We start from the raw sequence: 24,015 nt of genomic DNA, 5'->3' as shown, positions 1-24,015 counted from the left end.
CTTCTCTTCCTCTTTTCTTTCAAGGAATTAATTTCATGCAATACCTGTCTTTGGGTACTTCAATATCCCAAACAAGATGATGTAACGGTTTAATTGTATTTAACTAACTAGACTTTGAGGATTCTTTCCTACTGAGACTTTTTGACAATCAATCAACCTATATTGACTGAGCACCAACTATATATTGGGTTCTATCTTGAGAGCTGGGGATGAAATGATGAACCAGGCAAAGTCTCTGCCTTAAAAAAAAAAAAAAGAGTGAAATTCTAGCTAGAAAAGATAAACATTAAAATTGTAAATGAATAAACAAAAAAACTTTTGAGTGTTGCTACTATGATAGAGCATATGTGAGGATTTCTTAGGAATTAAGCGGCTCTGCTTCCTGGAAAAATGGCCAAACAAATATGAAATATAATCATAAGTCCTTATGGTGATATAATCCTCGAAATAAATGACGGTATGAGGTGCCTAGCTGCACTGTCCATCATAGTCTCCACTAGCTGTGTGCCTGTTAAAATAAAATTAATTAATTACATTAAAATAGCCAATCCATTCTAGCCACATTGCAAGTGTTCAACAGCCGCACATGTCTAATGACTACCATTTTAGAGAGCATAAATATGAACATGTTCCTCATTGCAGAAAGTTCTGTTGGACGGCACTCATCTAGACATCATGCAGCTGATGAAACTCATCAATGGCAAGAATAGCAGCTAACAATTTTGTGTCAGGCACTTCACATGTCTTTCACTCATTTCTCACAGAGCCCTATAAGATGGTTACTGGTACTAGACCTATCTTACAGATTAAGAAACTGAGTCACCTAGGTTTATGGTTCAATATGTCACCTTGTCATAAGAAATGCTGAGAAAACTGAACTCAGTCTGGAGGCAGAAGTTATCCTTTTACCAAAAGATCATGATATCTGTGTATGGGTAAGGGAAAGCGAAGAGGGTAAAGAAGAATTTTTAGCATGACAGGCAGCGCCTCCACAGGAAAAAGAAATGGCCAGATTTGTCAATGTCTTTGCCAAGTATGACCTTTTCGGATCTATTGGAGTCATCCGAGACAGGTCTTATTGGTTAGAGGTTCAGACGGAGCTTGGCAGGCAGAATCATTGAATGCTAGCACTGAAAAGAACTTTAAAGCCATCTAATGAAATATTTCACAGATGTAGAAACTGAGACATGCAGTTTACCTGACCTGTCCAGGGTAAAAGAGTAAGATCACAAGCCTCCTGCCCGTGTGTGTGTGTTTACACATTGCCCCCTTGGCACCAACAGCTTAAATTTTCCCAGATCTATTATTTATTACTAGTTTAGAAATGTTCTAAGCTTAGGAAGTGGTTTTCTTCTTCCTCTTCCCAGAATGTTGGACTGCCAATGTGTATCGGCCTTTTTAATCCATCCACTTTTCCTTTTGTCTAGCCTGTCATCTTATCCACCCATTCCTATGTTCCTCCTTCATCATTACAGCAGAGATCCATAACCCAGCTATCCAGATTAACTATCTTTTCCTTAAAAAATTTTAAAAAAAAAGGTAAAAAATTCATAGCAGTTTGAGCCCTTACTCACACCTTTCGGAATTTGGAAAACATGTTATAGTTTCCACCATCACTTTAGGTGAATGTCTACAAATGCTGTTATTTTGTTGCGCATTGTTTCTGGGAGTTCCAGTGCCAGGTATCCTCTCGCCACCCTTTATATACTCAGCCTTGCCAGCCACCAGGATGCACGCAAATGCAGCTCTTTTGAAGAATGAGTTTTCCTTTAGCTTTTTAGTTTCTGTTCCACTACGGAGAAGTCATGGGCACCCAGAACACAGAGCAGTCTGGGCGGCGCTGACAACCCCGGGATTGCGGCGGGGGCACTGCAAACGCTTCTCGCCTTCTTCCCTCCCACGCAGGACTTCCACTCGAGCCCGCACCCAGCTTAATCAATCGCAAGAGCCCAAGCCGTGGAGCAAGTCCAGTCGCGGGGAGTCTGGCTCAGGCTTTGCTGGCGCCGCCGAGAGGCTGGCAGGCTGCAGGCTGAGCTCCGGCGGGCTCAGCCCACAGACTCGGGGCGCGCCCGCTGCGCTCGCGGAGTCCGAGCCTGGCGCCCCGCGGGAGGCCCGCGCGCTCCCTCCGTCCGCAGCCGCCTCTGCCCTCGGGCTTCTCCCGCCGGGTCTCCACCTCCGGCGCTGGGCGCGCATCTCGCTCCAATCCTCGCTTACATAACGCGGGCGGGCGCGCTCCCGCCGCCGCTGGGCCCCCGGCGGAGTTGGGCTGCGCCCTCCACGCCCCCTCGGCGAGCGCCCCCGCGCCCCCGTGCGCCCCGGCGCTCCGAGGTGACCCTCCCCGGCCGCCCCGCCGCGGCCGCCCCGACGCCTGGCCGCGGGCGTGAGCGCTCTGAGGTTGGAGGCCGGAAAGCTCCGCGGTACCCAACTCGCTCCCTCCGCCCCCACCTCCCCCCACTTCTCGCTGCCTCTCCCTCCGCCGCCTCCCCCGCCCCCCCTTGCCTGTGTGCGTTCGGCACTGAAGAGGGGACCCGGAGAGCAGTCCGGGCTCGGCGCGCGGCGGAGCTGCGGCTGTTCCTGCTGCTGGGGGAGCGGCGAGGGGGCCGCCTGGCGCCTCCCGGACTTCCCAAGTGGGGGCAGAGCAGCCGCTCCCCGAGCCGCCAGTTAGAAGGCAGGGGCACGGAGGGGCCGCCAAACTCCTCCTCGGCGTCTCCTCTCCACCCCCTCTTGGCTCCTGCCCTTGGAGAAAGTGGCGTGTGGCTCTCGGTCATCATTATTTCTTCGGGCTGCTTCGTGGGTGCACGGATTCGGCGGCTGCCCAGCGGGGCTCTGCGCTCCTGGCGCGTCTCCCCGAGTGGTTCCGCCCGGCACACCTCTGTCGACGATGAGGAAAGGTCTGCGGGCGACAGCGGCCCGCTGCGGACTGGGACTGGGATACGTGCTGCAGATGCTCGTGCTACCTGCCCTGGCCCTGCTCAGTGCCAGCGGCACCGGCTCGGCCGCTCAAGGTAGGGGAGTCCGCCGAGCTGCGCGGCCACCTCCCTTCGCCTCCCCGTCCCTCCTCCCTCCTCTCCTCCCCAGTTCTCCCGGCTTCCTTAATTCGCCTCGTTGCTCTCCGCTGGAAATCAGTTCCCGTTCCACTTTCCCAACTAGTCCAGAAGCTTTGGTTGCTCTTTTTAATCCGTCTTCCGCGATGGGCACGGATGGACCGGGGGACACACGGGGTGTGGACACATACCCGCCTCTGGGCTTGTGGGCGCCCCGGGTGTCTTTTGCACTCTCTGATCCACACTCACACGTTGTTGCATGTCGTGCACAGAGAGGTTTGGTTGGAGAGCCCCTCCGGGCGGGCGGCGGCGTGGCCTGCCCTAGGTGCGCCCTGGTGCGCGGGGGCTCCCCGCGCTGAGCCACATCTGGGGTCGCGGGATCCCGGGGCGTCTCTGCGCACGCCGAGCCGCGCAAGGGCGCTCAGCTAAGGACATGTGTCCATTACCGCCGAGGACCTACCCGCGCCGGTGCCACTGTGCTGCTGCTTGGGGCGCTGTGGAGACGCACCGAGCGCCCGGACCCGCCGCCCAGCCTGCGGCAGGCCCCGGGCGTGCGCGCCCCCACACTCCGACCCTTTCGGAGTCTTCCTCCCGCCGGGCCGCGGAGAAACTTGAAGCCCCGGAGCTCTGGGGAAACGGACTGGTTGTTCAAACCAAATACGAAACCCTCCCGGGTGACGGGCCAGTTTGTAACTCTGACATTTTAATTTAACGCGTCCGAGCTTTAAAACCTGCGACGGGGCCCGGGGCGGGGGGCGGGGGGTGCAGAACAGGGGTTGAGAGGAGAGCGGTCAGGAGTGCAGGGTGGATAAGGAGGGAGGGGAAGCACGGGGGCTGATTGCCTTGTACCCCGAGTTTGGAGTGGTAGCGGCCGCTTCCAGCCTTCCGAGCTCAGGAAGCGAATGGAAGGGAGAAGGACGGGGAAGAGCCCACGCTGCCCCCTCCGGGGTCTGTTTCGGGTCACCTGGGCCCCCCGCCATCCGGCCAAGCCGATCGCCCACCTCGGTCTAATCGCCCATTTCAGTGGTGGTCGCTGGGCCAGGGAAGGCAGCTGTTTTTCCTAGGTTGGGGGGTAAAGGGAGCGTCTGCAGCCTTCGGAGGTAATTCGGGGATCCCGTCCTCTCGGGTGCACTTCCCAAATTTGGAGAGCAGAGGAGGTGCGGCGGTAGCTTCGCGGTGCCCCCGCGATGCCCCGACGCAGGAGGTGGAGGACTGCGTGCGCCCCGCTCGGGCCAGGCGCCGGGTGGGGGGAGAGGGCCCCGGCGGTGGGGGGGCGCCCCGCGCTAGCGAGTGTGGTCCCGGGGAGGAGGTAAGTGATGAGCGAGGCTTTGTGAATTAGCGATTGCTACTTCGGGAGTAAATTCTCCTGCTGCCCAGCTGAGTAGCCGCGCTCATAAATCCTTCCTTCCCTTCTCACCAGATGCCTCCCATCCCCGAGGTTGTGCCCTGATTTTCTTATGCACACTTCCCGAGCTCATCTGTCTGTCCGTTTTACAGAGGAATCCTATGAACCTTTAGATTTCCTGAAAATGGTAAGAAGTTCTCTGGGTTGCAGCCAAGGGTGCTTAGAGAGGAGCGTTTGGAAGTTTAAGTGAACAACCTGATGAATAGTGGTGAGAGCAATCGCGTGACTCCCGGTGGGAATCGCCTACTGTTATTGGGCGCACAAAGGATCCGGCCTAGGGGTGGGGTTCAGGTGGGGGTGGGTCGGAGGAGGACTGGGCGGTCAGAGAACTGCTTGGGAAAAGGACGGGTTAAAGTCCCCAAAGATGCCAAAAAAAGAGCCATAGGATTCACTCCTAGAGCTTACTATAGCCAAATTAAAAAGACGGGTTTGAGGGGGGAAAAAATCAATAAAGATAATCAAACAGGAGATTGTAAGTGGATTAATATTGAAAGAAGGAAGGATTGGTTAAAAGAGAATAGGCTCAACACGGACGACGGACCGTGTGTGCCGGTTGCACTTTTCCTATAGACCAGGCAATCCAAAGATTGGGGATGGAACCTACTCCTGTAATCTTACATGGAAAAAATAAAACCTATCCTGTCGGGAATGTGCATTTCAGTGGTGTTCTTCTCCATTTAGTTTGTTTAGTTATTTCAGTTTCTGGTGAATAAACTATTGTGTGTTTGGATCTTGTGGTCTTGAAAACACTATACTACGGCTTTTAGCTTTGTTATCTTCCATGTTTCAGGACACCAGCTCTTCGACTGTGTTATCTGTTGGGTATTACAAATGTAGAAAGCCCCACACTCGGCTATTATCATCTTCCCTCTAACCATTTCCCAGTCGGTTTACTACTGAACCACTAGTACACTTTCCTCTCAGAATCACACTTTTACATCAGTCTGGTGTTCAGACCTCCTTTTCCTTCTAATGCCTTCTCCTTTCTCTTCTCTCTTTGGACTAGCACAGTAGGGAAATAAAAGATACTATTGCTCGCTTAAGGTAGGATTTCCATGTGTTGAACACTTAAAGATGGAAATGAACTATTTTTATGAATGAAACTACGTTTGCAATTAAGATGAGAAAGTTAATTTAAGTACTTGACAATGTGGAGGAGATTTATTCTGTTGTTAGAGAAGTACTAGAAAAATTAGCAGTTTTAGAAAATATGTATGTCTTCAGTGGTAGCCCAAAAACAACAGATGTTTAAGATTTAAAAAAAAAAATCCATAACAGGCATTATTTGTGAGTGTACTGGGTTGTGTAATTGTAGTTTATATGAAGACAGCAGTCATTTTATTCAGGTCCTTGGGAGATTCTCCAGGCTTTAAGGCAACAACTTTCTCCTTTCTGGCTATGCCTTAATTATTTCATTCAGAATTGCTGGAAACTCCTAGCTCCAGGGAATTTGTGTTGTTTCTGACTTCCAAGAATGAAAGATTTTACTAGGTAAAGAGAGAGAGACAGACAGAGACAGAGACAGAGACAGAGAGAGAGTATTTGATTAGTGTGTCTCAGAGTTAGTGCCCTCCTGTTTTAGAAAAGCATTTATTTCTGGATTACACAGCACTGATAGTATGCTTATCTAGCACCAACTAGTGTTATGAGTGTTAACATCACCAAAGTCAGGACAGAAAATTAGTGAAGACTATAATCATATTGGGAATATTTACTTTTATCATACGTTAATGTGTGTCTGTGTGTCTGTGTGTGTCTCTCTATATATTTTAAAACAAATGTTATACTTCTTCCTACAGTAGAGTAGAAATTACTTTCACACATTTGTGAATATTGCTGTGGTACGAATAGACAATTGGCATGAAGGATAACTGTATTTCATTATAATTATATCATGGAATTCCTCCATTTGAGGAGTAGGGTAAATTCATAAAATCACATTTGAAATTTGTGATAAGGAAAACTAGGTTAGTTCACTTTTGTTTAGAAAAAATAATTTCAATAATTTCACATATTTTAGCTTAAGGAATGCTTAAAACGCTTCAGAGGATAAACTTTTAAGATACTTGCAAAGAATAAAGAACTATCAGATTTTTAACATTCACTGATTCGTCTTCTATATTCTGGATACTGGGGATTCAGCATTCAACAAAACAAGTTCTTCAAGTATCATTTTAGTCTGGAAGCTTGATGTCCTGATCAAAATTCATAATGATCTTTTTTTAAGCAACCCCCCTAAAAACATAAAGGAGGTGTGAGCTCTACCAGAAAGCCCTCCTAGCTTATTTGGAATGATTGTTGAGACTTAAAAATAACTGTTCTCCAATGTATGCTACCTTCTCCAATTAGTGCCAGCAGCCAGAGTGTGCTCTATTAGGCCTGAACTGCGTTTAGCACTTTTCTGATTTAGGTCATGGCTTTGCTGGAGCAGCAGAGGGAGTCACTCTCAGAAGAAACATTACAATTACAGGCTGCAACCACTTAAGGAAGATAATAGGGGAAACTAGTGGGGGTGGGGATTGAGCCAGAGCCTTGCCTTGCGATTTTAAGCTACATCTTTTATTTATTTATTTATTTTTAGTTTGACTTTTGTATTTGTAGCAGCTAAAAACAAATCGCCACAAATCCCCTTGTTCACGTATCCCCCACAAATTAGAAACCCATTAGTTCATTTGGATAGTGTGTGATGTTATAAGTAAAATTCCTTTTTTTAAAAGATTTTATTTATTTATTCTTGAGAGAGAGAGAGGCAGAGACACAGGCAGAGGGAGAAGCAGGCTCCATGCAGGGAGCCCGACGTGGGACTCGATCCCGGGACTCCAGGATCATGCCCTGGGCTGAAGGCAGGCACTAAACTGCTGAGCCACCCAGGCGTCCCAATATAAGTAAAATTCTCAAACAATTGTTGTGCACTTATTATGTCCCAGACTGTGTGCTATTTGTTAGGGACACAGTGTTGAAAGAGACGGTTTCAGCCCGCAAGGAAGACAGATGTAAAAGCATATAATTATAATTCACTTTCTGCAGTGAACATAGGTATAGTATTTTCTGAATTTGAGTATCAAAGACAGAGAACATAGGTCAGGCTAGGGTCCCCCTGGAAGTGGTGGTAGGAATTCTAAAATTTCTATGCAGAAGAACTTAAGGATGGCAATTTGGCTTGAAGTGGAATGTTCTAATGCTAAGTTTGCATTGCAACTGTCTTACTTATATTAAATCTTACTTAGATTTAATATATATATTTGGTCTGGCTTTGGGGAGGCACAAGCTAAGGGTTGTTAATGGTAAGTGCCCACTCTTTTGGTTGGCTTAGTGTTTATCAGTGTCTCCTAATCCTGCTTCTGCCACCTCCTAGTTGTGTGGCCATGGGTGGCACATTTAGCTTCAGCCATGCCTCAGTTTCCACAGAAAGTGAAGAGAATATATACTATAAGTCCTATTATGATTGAATGAGTTAATACACGTAAATTGTTTAGAGCAGTGCCTGGCCCACAGAAAGTAAACATTATTATTTGGCTTCTAACTCTGTAAACCACTGGCAAAGAAATCTAGAAGTTTAAAAAAAAAAAAAAACTAAAGTCAATAATTTTGAACTCAGACTGGGGATTGCTGTAGACTCTGCTTCCCCAAAAGCAACAAATGAAGCTGTCTGAGGAGTTGTTCCAAAATAGATGACTGCAAACTCCTGGACAATGACGTGCAATGGTTCTTTGAACAGTCTGGGGGAAGCTCTCTAGCTTCATAACCCTATTTCTTCCTTTCTACTCTCTCTGGGAAAATTAACCTAATGCCAGTTCTAAAAATGCCATGTTGAGTCACTGCTGGTTAAATCCTGGCTGCAAGCTCTACCCTTGGCTTTCTATCTTTACAATGAATATTAAAAGATAACTTTTCATAAATCCATAAACACTTTGTGGGAAAAAATCAAGTCCCAGGCTTTCAGATAGGGATTTAGGGAAAATCAACCCTTTATGCAAATGTCAATAGTTTTCCTTTAAAAAAAAATGGGCAAAGGTGTATAGTCTAAAGAACATAATAGAATGTATATAAAACAACACAAAGAAACATAAGGAAAAATAGAAAAATAGGTTGACTTGAAGGCATACAGATTCACCAGGACTTTTCATATGTTTGAATTAAATTTGCAATAGAAGATGTTAGTATCATAATTTAGAACAACATGGATTATGTAGATAACATATTTTGAAACTTTCATATTGAATTACTTCGTGTTGTTTAAGGCTTATTGCTATTTTTTCATATTTAGAGGGAATGTTATTTTCTGGCTAACGTTTATGATAACACTAGAGATTTGTGGGGTATTTAATGTTACTTAGAGTGAAGACGGATCTTTTTCCCCATAGTATTTTCATTCTGCTTTTAATTTTTGATTGCATGTTCTACACTTAAAGGTCCCCAGATTTCTCACTTGCTTTCTTTGTTATCCTAACTTCTTAGAATTATGTATGGACTCTTCTTTGATTTCCTATTTTTTTGGGGGGGGTTTGGTGTTGCTTATGTATTTGTGGAGGAGGGCTACATGAAACTGAGACCTCGAGTATTATCCCAGTATTGCTTAGTTCAAGGATATTAAATTAAAGCAGAGACTTACAGAAACTCCGTGCCATTTTTTATGTGACTTCTTTGAAGTGAACTAAGTTTGCCTTTAGCAATATTAAAATACTACTCTCTCCTTTTTTTCTAGGTCTTAATAAATCCAATAATTGAATAATTTCTAGTTTTCTTATTTTAAATATTTGTCATCTCCTCATTTATGGAGATTTTAATACAAACATTTTGTGATAATAATTTTGTGAGGGAACAAGATCAGATATAGTAAACTTTTTTTATTCTCTGTACCTGATTGGAGCTCTCAGAAGAATTTTTTCCTTTTCTTGAAAACCTAATATATTATGTTGACAATATTCTGATTCTTTATAAACAAAATGTTAGACAATATGGTTCTGTAATTTCAGGTTTGTAAAAAGAATTGGGTTGAAGTTGTAATGTGGTTTCTCATCTTAAGCATTCCTGCCCCCACAAAAATTGCTACCATAGGATTATATAATGAGGTCTTGAAATACACAGAGAATGTCTCCAGATTTTAGAGGTACCTAAAACATCCTGTCTTCCACATGGAATTTATAGTGTTAAAGTTATGGTAACGGTAATTAAATCGAAGTTATAATTTGGAAAATGAGCTATAGCTTTGAAAGTGCCAAATATGTAGATATTTGTCCTTAATGTCATTATACCTTTTACTAGCAATGAGCAGGGAGCAAAAGTGCTTTGTGTGGCAAAAGTGAAGTCTAATATCTGAAAACCCAAATGTTTGGGGAATACCCTCTTTTAATTAAATAACAACCCTTATCTCCATGCAGCGTGGTAGGGGAATATGAAAGTGAGGGGAACCAGGTGAGACTTCATTTTATCGGTGTGCCTGTTAGAGTTCTCATTCTAAATATGAAGGCTCAAAATAATCATGTTAATAGATGATATTGACTAATCAAATTTAACTCCAGAGTAGCCAGTCTTATTTTAAAATGTTGTGAAGATAGGAGTTTTTACCTTCATTAATCACTGTCGTTTGGATCCTGTGGCTAGTTTCATTTCTCAGCAATTATGAAAACCATAAAAATGCCTCATGTAGATAAACATGTATTACCTTCTCTTCTAACTAAGGATGTTAAACAACAGAGACTCCCTCAGCACATTTAACAAGTTTATTGATGAATGCTAACATTTCTCAGTTTTAGTTGGTCTTAATTGATTATTTAATCATGAACTGCCTGAACTCAACTATATTTTTTTTTGTCTTTTTTTTTCTGTTCAGAAGAAAAACCTTATATATGAGCATTCCTTTCCAATAAAAAAACAGATTAGTGCTGGCATATTAAACTACATCTGCAACCCAGTTATAAGGGCAAATACGTCCACTAATGGAAATGCAGGTGTTTTTAAAAATTCAAAAAAATGAGCATGTATAGTAATATAAAATAAAAAAGAATAGCATGGAAGTAAAGTATGCCATTTGCATAGAAATGTAATAACTTTAAATTAATTCATAATATATATTCTCTTAGACCATGGAAATTTAGTGCAACGTGATAGATGTGTGATGCGATAATACCCACTTATAACTACAAGAAATAATGAATTACGTTCATGTGTAAAATTAAAGGGAGCAATTTTGGACAATTCTCATCTCTGAATTTGCAAGTTTGTTTGTCCTTGTAATAAAGTGAGTATTTTAAATCACTCTCCTATCTTTTTAGAATTCAGGAACCTAAAAGAAATCCTTTCTGCAACTAGATCAAAGAGTACTCTCTTTAACAGGTGGTACTCTCTCTCGCAGGAACTAAAAACTGTCATCAGTGACAAAGCACTTGCTCTTTTATTATATGTGATTTTCAGAGCCCTGTATTACATCTGACCCATATCAAGCAAGTAACCAAATTATTACCACAACAGAAAGTTTATGATTGGGAAGATAGAGTAAATAATGGTCCTTTCACTTTGAGCATTATGTCTGTGTGAAGTCCGTTGACATTTTAATTTAGCTTTTGATAAGGGGAAAATGATATATTTTATCTTCCACTGAATAAAGAGTTTGCCAAATATCCACATCATAGCCACCCAGTGGAAGTGCTCATGTTTAGCAAGCAGCAATCTTGAAGTCATCCTAAATAAAACAGTAATTATGCCTGTTGTTTTCTTTAGCAACTTTCCTTCTTCCTTCTAGATCTCCATATGATGATGAAAGAATATAAGCTTTAAAATGTATTAGGGATCAAATTCAATGATTGAAAGAGCCTAAGACATTTCCTTGCCAGGCTACTACAGCCATTACCGACAGAGCATGCAGTGTGGTGGAAAACAGAAGTTCATTTCAGTTACTGCTCTCAGAAGCTGAGGAAAAACAAGCAGGTTCAAATGATTTATTATTTTTACTATCTGGAATAGAGACCTTAAATCAGTATTTCATCATAATATTATTCAACAAGCCCTCTGACTTGCAACTTTCATCTGAATAAGAGTGTTGATCTGCACCTATTTCAGTTAACATAGCAGAAGAACTTGGAAAGTACTTGAAAGGTGTATACTTGGAAAAAATTATGTTTGGATTTTATTTGGACCTGTTTGAGCCTGATGTGCTTGTTTGAAAAATCTAGACTTAATTAGTGGTATACTGATATAAGGTGTCTGACAGTCTATTTCACTAATAATAGAATGTATAACTAATCCTTCAGTCATCATTATAAAATGCACTCATTTCCTGAACTACTCTGTTAAATATTGTCATTAGTAAGAATATGAACATTGTATTTTTAATCTAATGTACATAAGAAATCCAGTAGCACTTTTAGAATTATATAGGAGTTCTTAAGGACGGTCCTTCCACAGAAGAATTTGCTTAAGTGGAATTTTTTCTTTCATATAATTATAGTGTATTTATAAAAGTATCATGTATGTCTTTATTTACATATTGATCAAAATATTTATTTTTGTTTAGATTTACATGCAGATGCATATATTTATGTAGAATTAGAAGGACCACAGTGAAGGAAATTATAGTTTACTTATTATAATAAAAAAATAAGAAGGATGGCTAGGAAAAGTTTTAACAATAGATATGTTTTCCCAGTAGAGGTGAGGATAATCAGTTCATTGGATTTTTAGAAATGATGATAAATGTGAAAGATACATGTCATTTTTTTATTTAATTAAATGTCTATAGAATTATTTCCTAGGGGGTATTTTCAGGCAGAGTCTTGATGAAATGAAGAGTTACAAGGAATAGACATATACAGTTCACTAATTCCCTGTGAGCATATATATGCTGGCACAAATTGTGTGTGTATGTGTATATGTGTAACTATTTTTGTTTTAGGAGAGCTTTTTCGAACAGCCTTGGCAATATCCTTAGAAAGCAAAGAGAACCTATCAAAAAATTAAAACTTAACTTATAAAACAAATTCATAAAGGTAGTCATTGAACAGGGAATCAAATTTCATCACTTCTTTCTAACTGAAAATTTATATTCTACCTTTCTGCAAAAAGTTCCTCTCTCTCTGCTAGGCGCTAAGTCATTAGCGTAGTGTCCAGTGGCTTATCTGTAGAAACAAGTTTTCTCCTGTCTTCCAAGTGACAGAAACTAAGGCATCCCCGCTTTCCCTGTCTTGTTCCAACCTGGGGCAAAATTCTCATTGTTTCTTGCCCAGTGGACTATGATTTGTTGATCAAGAGAAAACAATAACTTGCATGCATGAATGCGTAAAATCCTCCATCCCTGTCCAGGTACTCTCTGGAAGAGCTATTTCCCTAGTAAGCACCCTTCTGAGGTGTCCTCTTTTGTGAGCTGATCAAAGAGAGATCAGCTGTGTGGTTCTTTCCTGAATTCAGGGATGATTTGTTTGAACTTCTTAATCAAATATGGAGTTATGTTTTCAGACTGCAGAATATTTGGTTTTCTTGGACTTCCTTAAATGTTGCACATCTTTCTAGATATCTCCATTACATCCATTGAAAAATTTATTTAAATGAACAAAGATAAAGTTAATTGAGGGGGTGAAAGGTTGTTACTAATGAGAGAATATACAGAATTTCATTCCATATAGAGGAAGCAATTATACTTCCTTGCTTTTTATATTCCATATTGTATTAAATGCAGATTAATATATAAATATTTATATGATACATCAACATGTGAATACATATTAATTATTGCCATACATTTTCATATCACTTGGTGTTTCTGAACTAGAATTTTAAAAGATGCAAATACATGCTATGGTTCAGAATATTGTCTTGTATGTTCTCTTATCATACGTGTCATACATTGTCGGATGATGTGGGGTTCTCATAACAAAGTATGTAGGGCTTTGCTAAGAATGGCAAGATCAGTAATAATGCCTCACAAAATTTTGTGATTACAAGTCTAAATGCTAATGAGGGTGGTTGCCTGCTTAATGCTGATCTGCAAGGTTCAAAAGAGGGCCTTAAAGATAACAGCAGATTCCAGAGTCCTTGAGTTTGTTTTGCATTCAGTGACAGTCACTAAATTAGGGAAAGGAATGTTCAAACAACACACTTGAGGAAAAGTGATTTTTATAGAAAGGAGCCATTTCTGCTAATAGCCAGTAACTGCACGTAACCCCTCTGACATTAAAAGTCCATTAGCTAAGCCCAGTTTAAATAGCAGCTGATGCAGTGTCAGCTAAATGTACATTGGAATTTTTTCATATAATGCAGTAAGAACAGTTCTGTAATTTTTTTCTAAAACTACATACATTAAGTAAAACAAATGTCATCTGATAGCAGTGGCAGGGCTGCTAATAAACAGGCAGAGCTCTGTGATGAAACAAAAGTAACAGTCTATATAACAAGAAGATAATAAATGGTAGTGATGGTTTTAAAAGGAAGTCTGAGAAAAATCATATGGAGAAGCTGAAGCTGACATCCAGAAAGAGTTGTTTCCTTGGAAGCACATAATAACATGCACTACTTTGAGATACTCATTTTGAGTGATGTGATTTTTTTTTATTACTATTAACCTCAGTGTTTAATTTTTCAGTGCACTTGGAAACAACAGAAAGGCCCCTCTTTAGGCACTGGGATGTGTGTAAATGAGGGTAGGGGAGACACAGGTGACTGAGAAGAGAGAAGAGAAAAAGTGAAAATAGAGGTATAATTTCATTTGTGTTAATATTTTAAGGTAATGACCATGGTACCATTTTTAAAAGCACTCTGATGTTTCCTGCAAAGAAATCAAAAGCTAAAAATGTCCATTTTACACCTTCCCCTCCCATTGTTTCCATCTTTGGGATATTTTCTCGTCTCCATCTGATCATCTGAAAGATAAGACGTTTTGCTGCAAATTGTATGAGAATCCAAGAATCTTTAATAAATCATCTTAAAGAATTCTCAAAGACAGCAACTGTAACTATAAGGCCATTGTGGAGACAAAGTGTGAGAGTTGCTTAGTAATCTGGCATGTGAGTTCAGAACAGGTCAGTAATTATCAGTGGTTGTCGTGCTTACACAACTATAAAGTATTCCAAGAACCTCCATGCCGACCCTCCATTATCAGACCATTCACTGCACAGGCAACAGTGGGGAGCCCTGCTAAAGCTTATAACCCCAATCACTTGGCATAAGCTTTGCGTATGTTTTCACATGGTCATATGGATTCTTATCACACTTTTAGGGCTCAGAATTATTTATCAATTTATTTATAAATTTGAGAATTTATTCATAAATCTATTTAAGTCTACCCTGTGCCATTTATTTATAAATTTTAGTCAAACTTGAGGTATCACATGACCATTTATTTTATTTTTTTAAAATCAATTTTTCTTTATATGATAAAAAATAACAGCTCACATAAACCTGCATTGCTTGGCAATGAAAAGAAAGGAAACAAAAGACAAAAAGGAAGAGAAGGACTGCTGTTTAATCCTACTGGGGTGGCAGAGATCTCCTTTTTATTCAGATTTTCATACAAGCATTTCTTAATAAAATCAAGACATATTCTTTTTAACTCAGTTCAGGCCATTTGTAAAAACTTATTCTGAATGATTTGGAAGCTTATTACATGGGCAGTTTACGCAATTAAATTCCTAACCAAAATCCCATTTACTCCCATATTGCATGGGGGACTTGCTGACTAATCTCATCTTTAGTATGTGACTTGAACATTAATAGCAGATGGATATATGCCTCAGTTCAACCAGAGAGGTTTGCTTTTTAATTCGTTTTAACTGTCTCTTATTTTAATTTTTTAAAAAGATTTTATTTATTTATTCATGAGAGACACAGAGAGAGAGGCAGAGACTCAGGCAGAGGGAGAAGCAGGCTCCATGCAGGGAGCCTGACATGGGACTCTATCCTGGGACTCCGGGATCACAACCTGAACCAAAGGCAGACGCTGAACTGCTGAGCCACCCAGGGATCCCTGCTTTTTAACTCTAAACTCACTTTATTTTTTCAGACTACAGCATCTGCTAAAAGTGACAATTTTAAGTATTATTTTAAAGATTTTATTTATTTATTAATGAGAAACAGAGAGAGGCAGAGACATAGGCAGAGGGAGAAGCAGGCTCCCTGTAATGTGGGACTCGATCCCAGGAACCCAGGATTATGACCGGAGAGCCAAAGGCGGGGGCTTAGCTGCTGAACCATCCAGGTGCCCCTGTTTTTCTTTTTCTATTGCATAAAATTTACTTCTATTTCAAGATGACAAAGGATACAGGCCATATTCAAATATGGCCACACAAAAAGTTTGCACACTTCTATGAACCAGTATTATGAAATTAAATTATGTTGGAAATAAAATGATCCTAGACTGATTGAAATAAGACAATTATTACATTAGAATGTGGAATAGTTTTTTGGAAAAATTACCCTGCAACCCTGCAATGTTAATACACTGTTGCTTTCTTGGGTACCTGTACAAATGTGTGGGGTTTTTGTTTGTTTGTATGAAGAATTACATTAAAAAATTTGAGTGTATACCATATATAGTATGGTTTGGTGCTAAATTGCTTTTATTTATGCTTGGAAAACTTTTTTTTTTAAATTGTCTTTGCTGATGCCTATTCTTTAATGTGATTTTCATGACTGTTTAGAATGGTGAATGGTTTTAGCTTTCTCTCTTTCTTCTGTTTTGTAGTTTTACATTTCCTTTTCTTGATTGTCAGGAACTTAAAAACATATTAGATGTATGCATATGTGTGGACCCAGTAATCTCCTAACAGAAGACATTAATCATTGAAAAACTATTAATGTCTACAGCTGAGAGTATTCATGTGGTAACTGGGCTAGGGCAATAGTAATAGCAGCTTTTATGTAAATCTCATGGTAAAGGGGGAGCAAAGTGCAAAACTCTAAGCTTGAAAATTGCATCCAAGTTAAAAATTTCTTCGTTTCTCTCCACACTGGCAAGTAGAATATCAGAATAATGATAGTTATTTCCACATAGAATTGTGAGCGTTAACAGAGTTATTAAAAGTGAGTAATTGAGCCCAGTGTGTAGGACCAGATAAGCATTTAATGTACATTAGCAATTGTTGTTGCTGTGGCTCTTGTATTGTCATTATATATGTCTATACTATACAATGATTTTCATTTGGCACTACAATGAAAATCATTGAATATATCACGAAGAGAGAGGATTGGGTGTTGGGAATACCATCAGGTGGGAAAATGCCAGATGAGCCAACAAAAACATACTGTCACAGGTAGAATTCTTACAAGAAATTGGTAGATTTTAAAATCACATTTTTATCCTCAGCTGTGAAAATTTAATGGATCAGTAAACCTTTTTGGAAAGTCACCATATGTTTATTTCAGTTTTAAGGACAATCAAGTTAACCTACTTTTTGGTGCCAAATTCTGAATTTAGAATATGTTCCACTGAAGCTAGTATTGAGAGGTGCTGGGTGGCTCAGTGGGTTAAGCATCTGACTCTTGATTTCGGCTCAGGTCATGATCTCAGGGTAATGGGAGCAAGCTCTCCCTCTGGCTCTGATTGCTCTGCACTTAGCATGGAGTCCCCTGTCCCTCTCCTTCTGGTTCTCCCCCTACCCTGACTCACTCTCGCTCAAATAACTAAATAAATAAAATATTTTTAAAAATTGGTATTAAACTTCAGTGAAAAAATCAGTTCATATTTTCCTCCACTAGAATTAACTTTACTTGTAAAGACAAATATGGATAAAAAGGCTAGGAAAGAAAAATAGCAGATTCTTTACTTTTTTGCCAACATTTAAATTCTTTCTAGAGGAATAGAAACAATTCAACTTCTTCACTTATATCAGTAACTTTAACACACCAAAGCATTTACTGATCTTAAGATAGAAGCAAAATTTATTAAACAAATTTCTTTTTTTTTTTATTAAACAAATTTCTAAGCAAGGTCAAAGTTCTTATATTTGCCAGGGTCTTATTATAATACAGGCAAAAAAGAGAAATTAATTAGATATCAAATTATTAAATATATATGTTGTGACAGACATTTACTAATTATGTTAAATGCTGCATTTAATAAAGTGTATTTCTTATGGATTAGTTCATGAACCAACTGTAGCTGAATTATGTAGTTTCTCAATGGTATACATGTATTATTTATGATTTACAAGGAGGGAAAAGGGACAAAATTCACAAAACAGTTCTGTTTGAAAAAGTTTTTCAACATGTATTTTAAAAATGAGAGTTGCTTAAGTAACAACCCTGTTTTGAAAAAAAAAAATTATGGACATAGAAAATACTTTCAGGTCCAAACAAATTCAGTATTATATATATTTTTTAGTTCACAGACATTAAATAATCCCTTTTGTGATTTTGCTTTATATTCCTTAAAATGCTTCATTGTAAAATTAAAATAAGACAAAACATAAAATCCTTTTTCATCAAGATGTGTCAAATTTGATAGGAAAAACATAATCCAAACATTCATAACCCAAAATAATTCAGTTGTACACCTTTAACAAATAGATCTAACAATAGATAATACCTTTAACAAATTTATCTAACAGATAATACATGCATTAACTAAATAAACAGGGTAACTCAAAAAAAAAAAAAACAGGGTAACTCATTCACTGCACCAAAATGATATGCACACAGGAAATACTTTAAATAGACGTGTAGAACACCAATTCCTGTCATTTTCTTTGACCAAAAGCAAAGTTTAACACTTTTATTTTTTAACACTAACTTTTCTTCCTCACTTTTCTCAAGTGCAGTGCTATAGGAAACATCCAGCTTCTTAAAGGGAAAATAATAAGAATTCTGGAATCAACAGTTTGGTTTAGTCCCTACGTAATTACAAAAACCTCTTGTATCTATAGGATCCTATTCCATTTAAAGAACCTAACAAAGCAGCATAGGATGTTTTTAATGATTGATTAAACTGTTAATTTGTTTCTGTTTTGTTTTGCCGTATGTAATATTTGGTTTGTAGTAGTTTCCTTGAAAGATTTCCAGGGGAAAAAATTACAACCACTAAAAAGGTAAGACGTTTTTATAACCCCTTCTTCTGGGCTGTACCCGTTTTTTGTTGTTTGTTTTTTAATAAACACAAGCTTCTCAGAACTATAGTTTTCTGAACATTAAACTGTCTTAAGAAGTTCTGTTGTGGGATTAACGAGGGTTGTTTAAGAAAATCGATATGTGCTACAAAAAAAAAAAAATCCACAGACTGGGTGACTAAAACAGAAATTTATTTCTCACAGTTCTGGAGGCTGAGAATCCATGATCAAGTCACAATCATGGTCATGTGGCTAAGGACCCACTTCCTGGTTCATGGATGGCCATCTTCTCCATGTGTCCTCACATGGTGGAAGGGGTGAGGGGTCTCTGAGGATCTCTTTTATAAAAACACTAATCCTGGGGTGCCTGGAAGGCTTAGTTAGTTAAGCATGTGACTTTGGCTTAGGTCATGATCTCAGGGTCTTGGGATTCAAGTCCCACATGGGATTCCATGCTTAGCAGGGAGTCTGCTTGTCCCTCTCCTTCTCCCTCTGCCCTTCCCTCTGCACTTGTTCATGCTCTCTTTCTCTCAAATAAATAAAATGTTAAAAAAATAAAGAACACTAGTCCCATTTGTTAAGACTCCACTCTCATAACAGTATCTTTCCAAGGCTCTACGTCTCAATACTATCATCTTTGGGAGTTAGGATTTCAATCTATGAGTTTGAGGTGGGGGACACATGTTCAGACAAAGCTGTATGATAGTGTGAGTATGAGGTGGTGGGTAGAGTTTGTGGAGGGAGAGGGGTCAAGTGGCTCAGATTTAAAAAAAGGCTGTTTTGGAATGCATATTAAACCTAGTTGTTTCCTGTAATTGACTATTATCTCACCGTTCTTTTGGTGGGACCACAGCTTATTATCTTTGGCTTTTTATTTGGGTTTTTAGACTAGAAAATAGTATAGTGAAATGTATCATTATATAAAGCATTACTGAATCAGATATTCTCGTAGGCACTTTTAAGGCGACCAAAATATGCTATCGATTATGTTACATTGCCAGCAAAGAGGAAATTATAACAAGTAACTGCTGCTTTTTCGTTAAGACTTTGGTAAACACAGACCAAACTTGTCCTGAATGATTACCGCAGAGAGCTGTGCAATGGTCTTTAACTGGTAGTTGTTTGTAATCAAGCAGCCTGAACCTTGCCTTGACATAAAGCAGAGGAAGTGGTTAGGAGACAGACCTGTAATTATCAGCAGCAGGTGCCCATAATGGAATGCCACAGAGATGTTTAAAGAGGCAAATATGACTTTAGGAAAGACTTAAAGACTGTCAATTTAAACCAAACAACATCTAAATAAAAACTGGCTCAAGAGCAGTCTTATAAGAACATTATTTTGGAAACAAAAGAAAATGAATTAAATTTCATCTATGCACATTATCTTCTTTTATATGGTGAAATACTATCCAGATATGAATGTAAACAAGTCTCCATCTTTAGAAAAGGGATGATTTAACATTAGACATTTTTTGGTTATTAGAATGACTGTGGTATAAACAAAAGCTTTGCTCTTGCTCTGTTTTCTAATAAGTAGCAGATACTTATTACAATTTATTACATGATGAATGAAAAGTTAGTTTTTTTTAAATAAAATTTTATGGTTTCAAAGGACATTAAATCATTAAATTCACAAAGATATATGACCAATCATTTTTATTTCAATTAAATAAGTTAGCAGTCTTCCCCATTGTGACGTGTAAGTTGAAGAATAAAAACCAAAAGAACTCAATGGAATCTCAAATTTTCAAATAATTTAAAGATTTTACTAGTTTACTATATATTAATTTAGTAGACATTTGTTAATTGATATACAACATTTCACGTTTCAGTGATAACATTTTTTAGTTTGCACCTTTTTCTAAAAGAAATAAAATACCATCATCCTTTCTAAGTGGTACTTAGAATAATGACCCATTCAATAAAATATATACAATAAAATCTTGTAATCAAGCTATAAAAAAAAATTAGGTGTAGATTTGTAATACCAGCTCCCCTTTAAGAAATGCACGTAATGAAGCTGTTTTGATAGTGCACTATTATTTCAGTATTTTCTTCCATCTTAAACTATGGTTTATTTTTAAATAAAAAAATATTTTTTTAAATTTTTACTTATTCATAAGAGACACAGAAAGAGAGGCAGAGACATAGGCAGAGGGAGAAGCAGGCTCCCACTGGTGAGCCTGATGTGGGACTAGATCCTGCCACGCTGGCTTAGAACTGGAGCCGAAGGTAGACACTCAACCACTAAGCCACCCAGGTACCCCTTAAACGATAGTTGATACTAGCTTCAGGATATTCTCTTATGGGAGGCATGGATAGACTAAAGAAACCCAACAAAATAGAATTGCTGTTGTAGTGCTTTACATTTTTAAGTAGAGAATTTTCTTTTTCTTTCTTTCCAAGTAAGCAAACACTCTGGCTGGGTTTTTGTTGTTGTTGTAGCGGGAGTGAATGAACCTCATGGAACTAAGCACCTTCTAATGGAGGGAGAAATCATGATATATCTCATAACCCCATTCATTCTCACATGTGCTTAGCACATATTTGAGGGAATATTTGTTTTCTTGCCCAATGTAACCATATATTTATCACTATAAAAACAAGTGGATAAGTCAGTCATTCACTGCCCTTGCCAGAAGTGCCTTTAGCTTTCCTTAGTAGTTGTATGTCAAGATCCTGCCCTACTTAAAGAGAACACCTAAGATTTATTCTGGAAATTTACCAGGACAGACCAGCCCTCAAAAATGCTAAGGGAGAGATCTCTGTAACTAAACTGAAATAAACGGTAAGTCACATTTGATGCGCTACGTTTAAGATGACTTCATCTAAAAATATATACGTGAGTTTGTGAGGTTCAAAGTGGACATTGAGTATGGAAGAGAGATTCAAGATTTACTGAAAAACAGATGGATAAAACAAAAGGGGGCGGTATTTTATGATTTGTAATTTATCTGCACATTTTGACTTACTTGGAGTTTTCTTCAGGTTGTCATGTAAATTAAACTAGGCCCGACATAGGTGTAAGGATGCATCCACATAGTTGCCTGCATTCTCACTAGTGAGATTTAAAATTTACATGGAGAGAAAGATTTAACAACAACTGGTAGAGTTGGAAGTTAGAATATATTTCTATTTTAACATGAAGTATATTCTCTCAAATCACGGTTCCGTTTAGCCTTTTTATGGAAAAAAAATGCAGTACAGCTGAGAAGAATTCAGTCTGGGAAGTAATGATTGCTATATCCCATAGGCATAGATGGGATACAACAACATAATGTATGGTACCTGTCTTTAAGAAACTTCAAATCCTGTTAAGAAGATTAAATGCCACAGATAAAATATGTAAAACTGCAAGTTGGAAAATTGACATAACAGATTTTGAAAGAGGTAAGAGGAGATAAATGTGCTTTGGTGCTAGAACTTTCTCCTGGGATTAATTTAGCTAATTTTGAGACAGGAATAAAACAATGTCTCTCATTCCCTTTAAAGTGCTGCTCTCACTTAACTTAGAGGCCACTGAAAATGTTGTTTTACAGCTGCGCAAGATTCTATTCTCTTTTCCCCCTTCCCATTTTCTTCCCTTTTCAGTTTTGAGAGGTCTTCCCTTCGGCTTCTCCTATTAACAGCACTTGTCTTTGCCTTGAAATGAGGAGTTACAGAGAGCTGGTCTCTGATTTTCTCGAAATCTCTTTGCCTTTGTTCTCTTAGGCTGCATTACATTTTTACAGTGCAAAATGAGTCTCCAATCCAAATTTAGCTATTTTATTACATCGTCTGTAGCTAAGCTACTTCAGGCCAGACATTACCACATCTCTCAGCAACAACGTTTGAGTTTGTCAAGTTGGGTACGTTTGTTGTCTCTTTTAAAATACAGTTATACATGTTTCAAAACTTGTTTGGATATTGAGTAATGGTCTCCTTGGTGCTCTGATGTTTATGAAATGATGTCAGTGCTCCAAGGTAGAGAATCGCTATGTTAGATCTTTCCCCTTCTCTGTAAATGCTATGTGGGGTGGGAAGGAGACCTGTCTAATGAACCTCTCTGGGTGAGAAAATAGAATTCAGCAGAAACAAAGTTTAGAACTACGTCAAAGACAATTGTAGAAACTTTTATAATTAACTAAAATTCATCAGGTGACTTTAAACTGAAAGGGGGATTTATATGAACATTAATGAAACTTAGACTTTAAATTCAAAACATTAAGAATGTTTTGTTTAACATCTTTCACAAATAAGTTTGAAACTGTAGTTAGATCATTGACAGATATTGTTTTAAAATTTGATAGCATAGTAAGTTTTAGAGCTGACCTATTCTTACTCTGTAGTTCTCCCTTTGATAAAGGCTTTTTAACGTTTTCATGTGGCTTTTGTCCTTTGGAGAGTTGAAGAGCGTGACTAGGGTCAACAGTATACGCGATGCCAGAGAATATTTCTGAAGCTCTGGTATATTCCAGTTTTAGAAATGTGAAAACAAAAAGGTGGGAAGAATGTGTGAGAAGAATGTAAAGTGATTCTGCAGTATAGTATCACAGCATGCATGTGATAGGATCTTATTAAAGTTCCTAAACTGATTGGATTAAAATACGTATAAGGAAACATCATATTTTAAATTGATAGGAAAATCACATATTTTCTCAAATATTCTCATATTTTCTTAATTTTTAGCAAATGCTATGCTTCTCATTTGACCCTCTAATTTTGTCTATGAAAATACACACAATTTATTTTTCCTAAAATATATGAAAATAATGCTTACTATAATATAATATATATGTTTTACTATGTTAAATGTATATACACAAAAATATATATTGAGATTGCTATCTCTGTAGAATGCCAACTTGAAGACCATGGAAAAAGATTTGGAGAGTGAGAGCTACTCCAGTATTTAAAACACATAAGGTTGCACAGCTTAAGAAATAAGAAACAAGGGTCCTTCTTTGACTTAAATTTATTAACTCAATTTGATAACACTGGTCAGAACCCCTATGCATAATTATTTTCTTGGCGATTGACAATCAGTTAATTATTTCTCAGTAAATACAATTTATTAAGCAGAATAAAACAATGCCAAAGGCAGGAAAAATATGAAAAGTCCTAAGTGGTATAAAATTTCAAAAATATTGATGTATTTTATATATGAATGTGTTATGTGTTTTTCATGATTAGTTATCAAAATATTTGAAATTAAAATTGATCAACATTGCTAGAGTTGAGTTTAGTCAGTTTTTGCCATTTGATTTTATTTATTTGGGTTTGTAGAGTTTTAATTGATTTTTTTACATTGCTATTTGATTTGAAATTTTAACCTAAAAAGCTATGATATTGTATCAAAGACATGTTATTGTTCCTGTTACTAGTTTTTTCAGTACTACATCTTCTTAAAAAAGAAACCCAAAAACCTACAGATGAGCTCTCAGTGACTTATTCATGAAGGAATTGATGCAAATAATTATTCTTGTGTATTTTATTGTGAGTTTATAATGTTGGTCATATAAGTATCTCAGGATCATTTTCTAATCCATGTATGTAG

General features: G+C 38.6%; 1 protein-coding gene across 2 annotated transcripts in view; it reads left to right on the top strand.

The window, feature by feature from the left end:
* The first annotated feature begins 2,361 nt into the window (after positions 1-2,361).
* The window catches only part of UNC5C (unc-5 netrin receptor C), a 351,352-nt gene continuing 329,698 nt past the window's right edge, over positions 2,362-24,015 (top strand). For both annotated transcript variants that reach the window (XM_072810537.1, XM_072810536.1), the window contains exon 1: positions 2,362-3,005. In XM_072810537.1, coding sequence (XP_072666638.1) covers positions 2,882-3,005 — 124 coding nt within the window. In that variant the 5' untranslated portion in view covers positions 2,362-2,881. The remainder of the gene's footprint in view (positions 3,006-24,015) is intronic.

The sequence above is a fragment of the Canis lupus genome, chromosome 33 (assembly GCF_048164855.1).
Source record: "Canis lupus baileyi chromosome 33, mCanLup2.hap1, whole genome shotgun sequence".
Classification (NCBI taxonomy): domain Eukaryota; kingdom Metazoa; phylum Chordata; class Mammalia; order Carnivora; family Canidae; genus Canis; species Canis lupus.
Note: the sequence above shows the minus strand (reverse complement) of the source record. Positions and strands in the feature narration are given on the sequence as shown.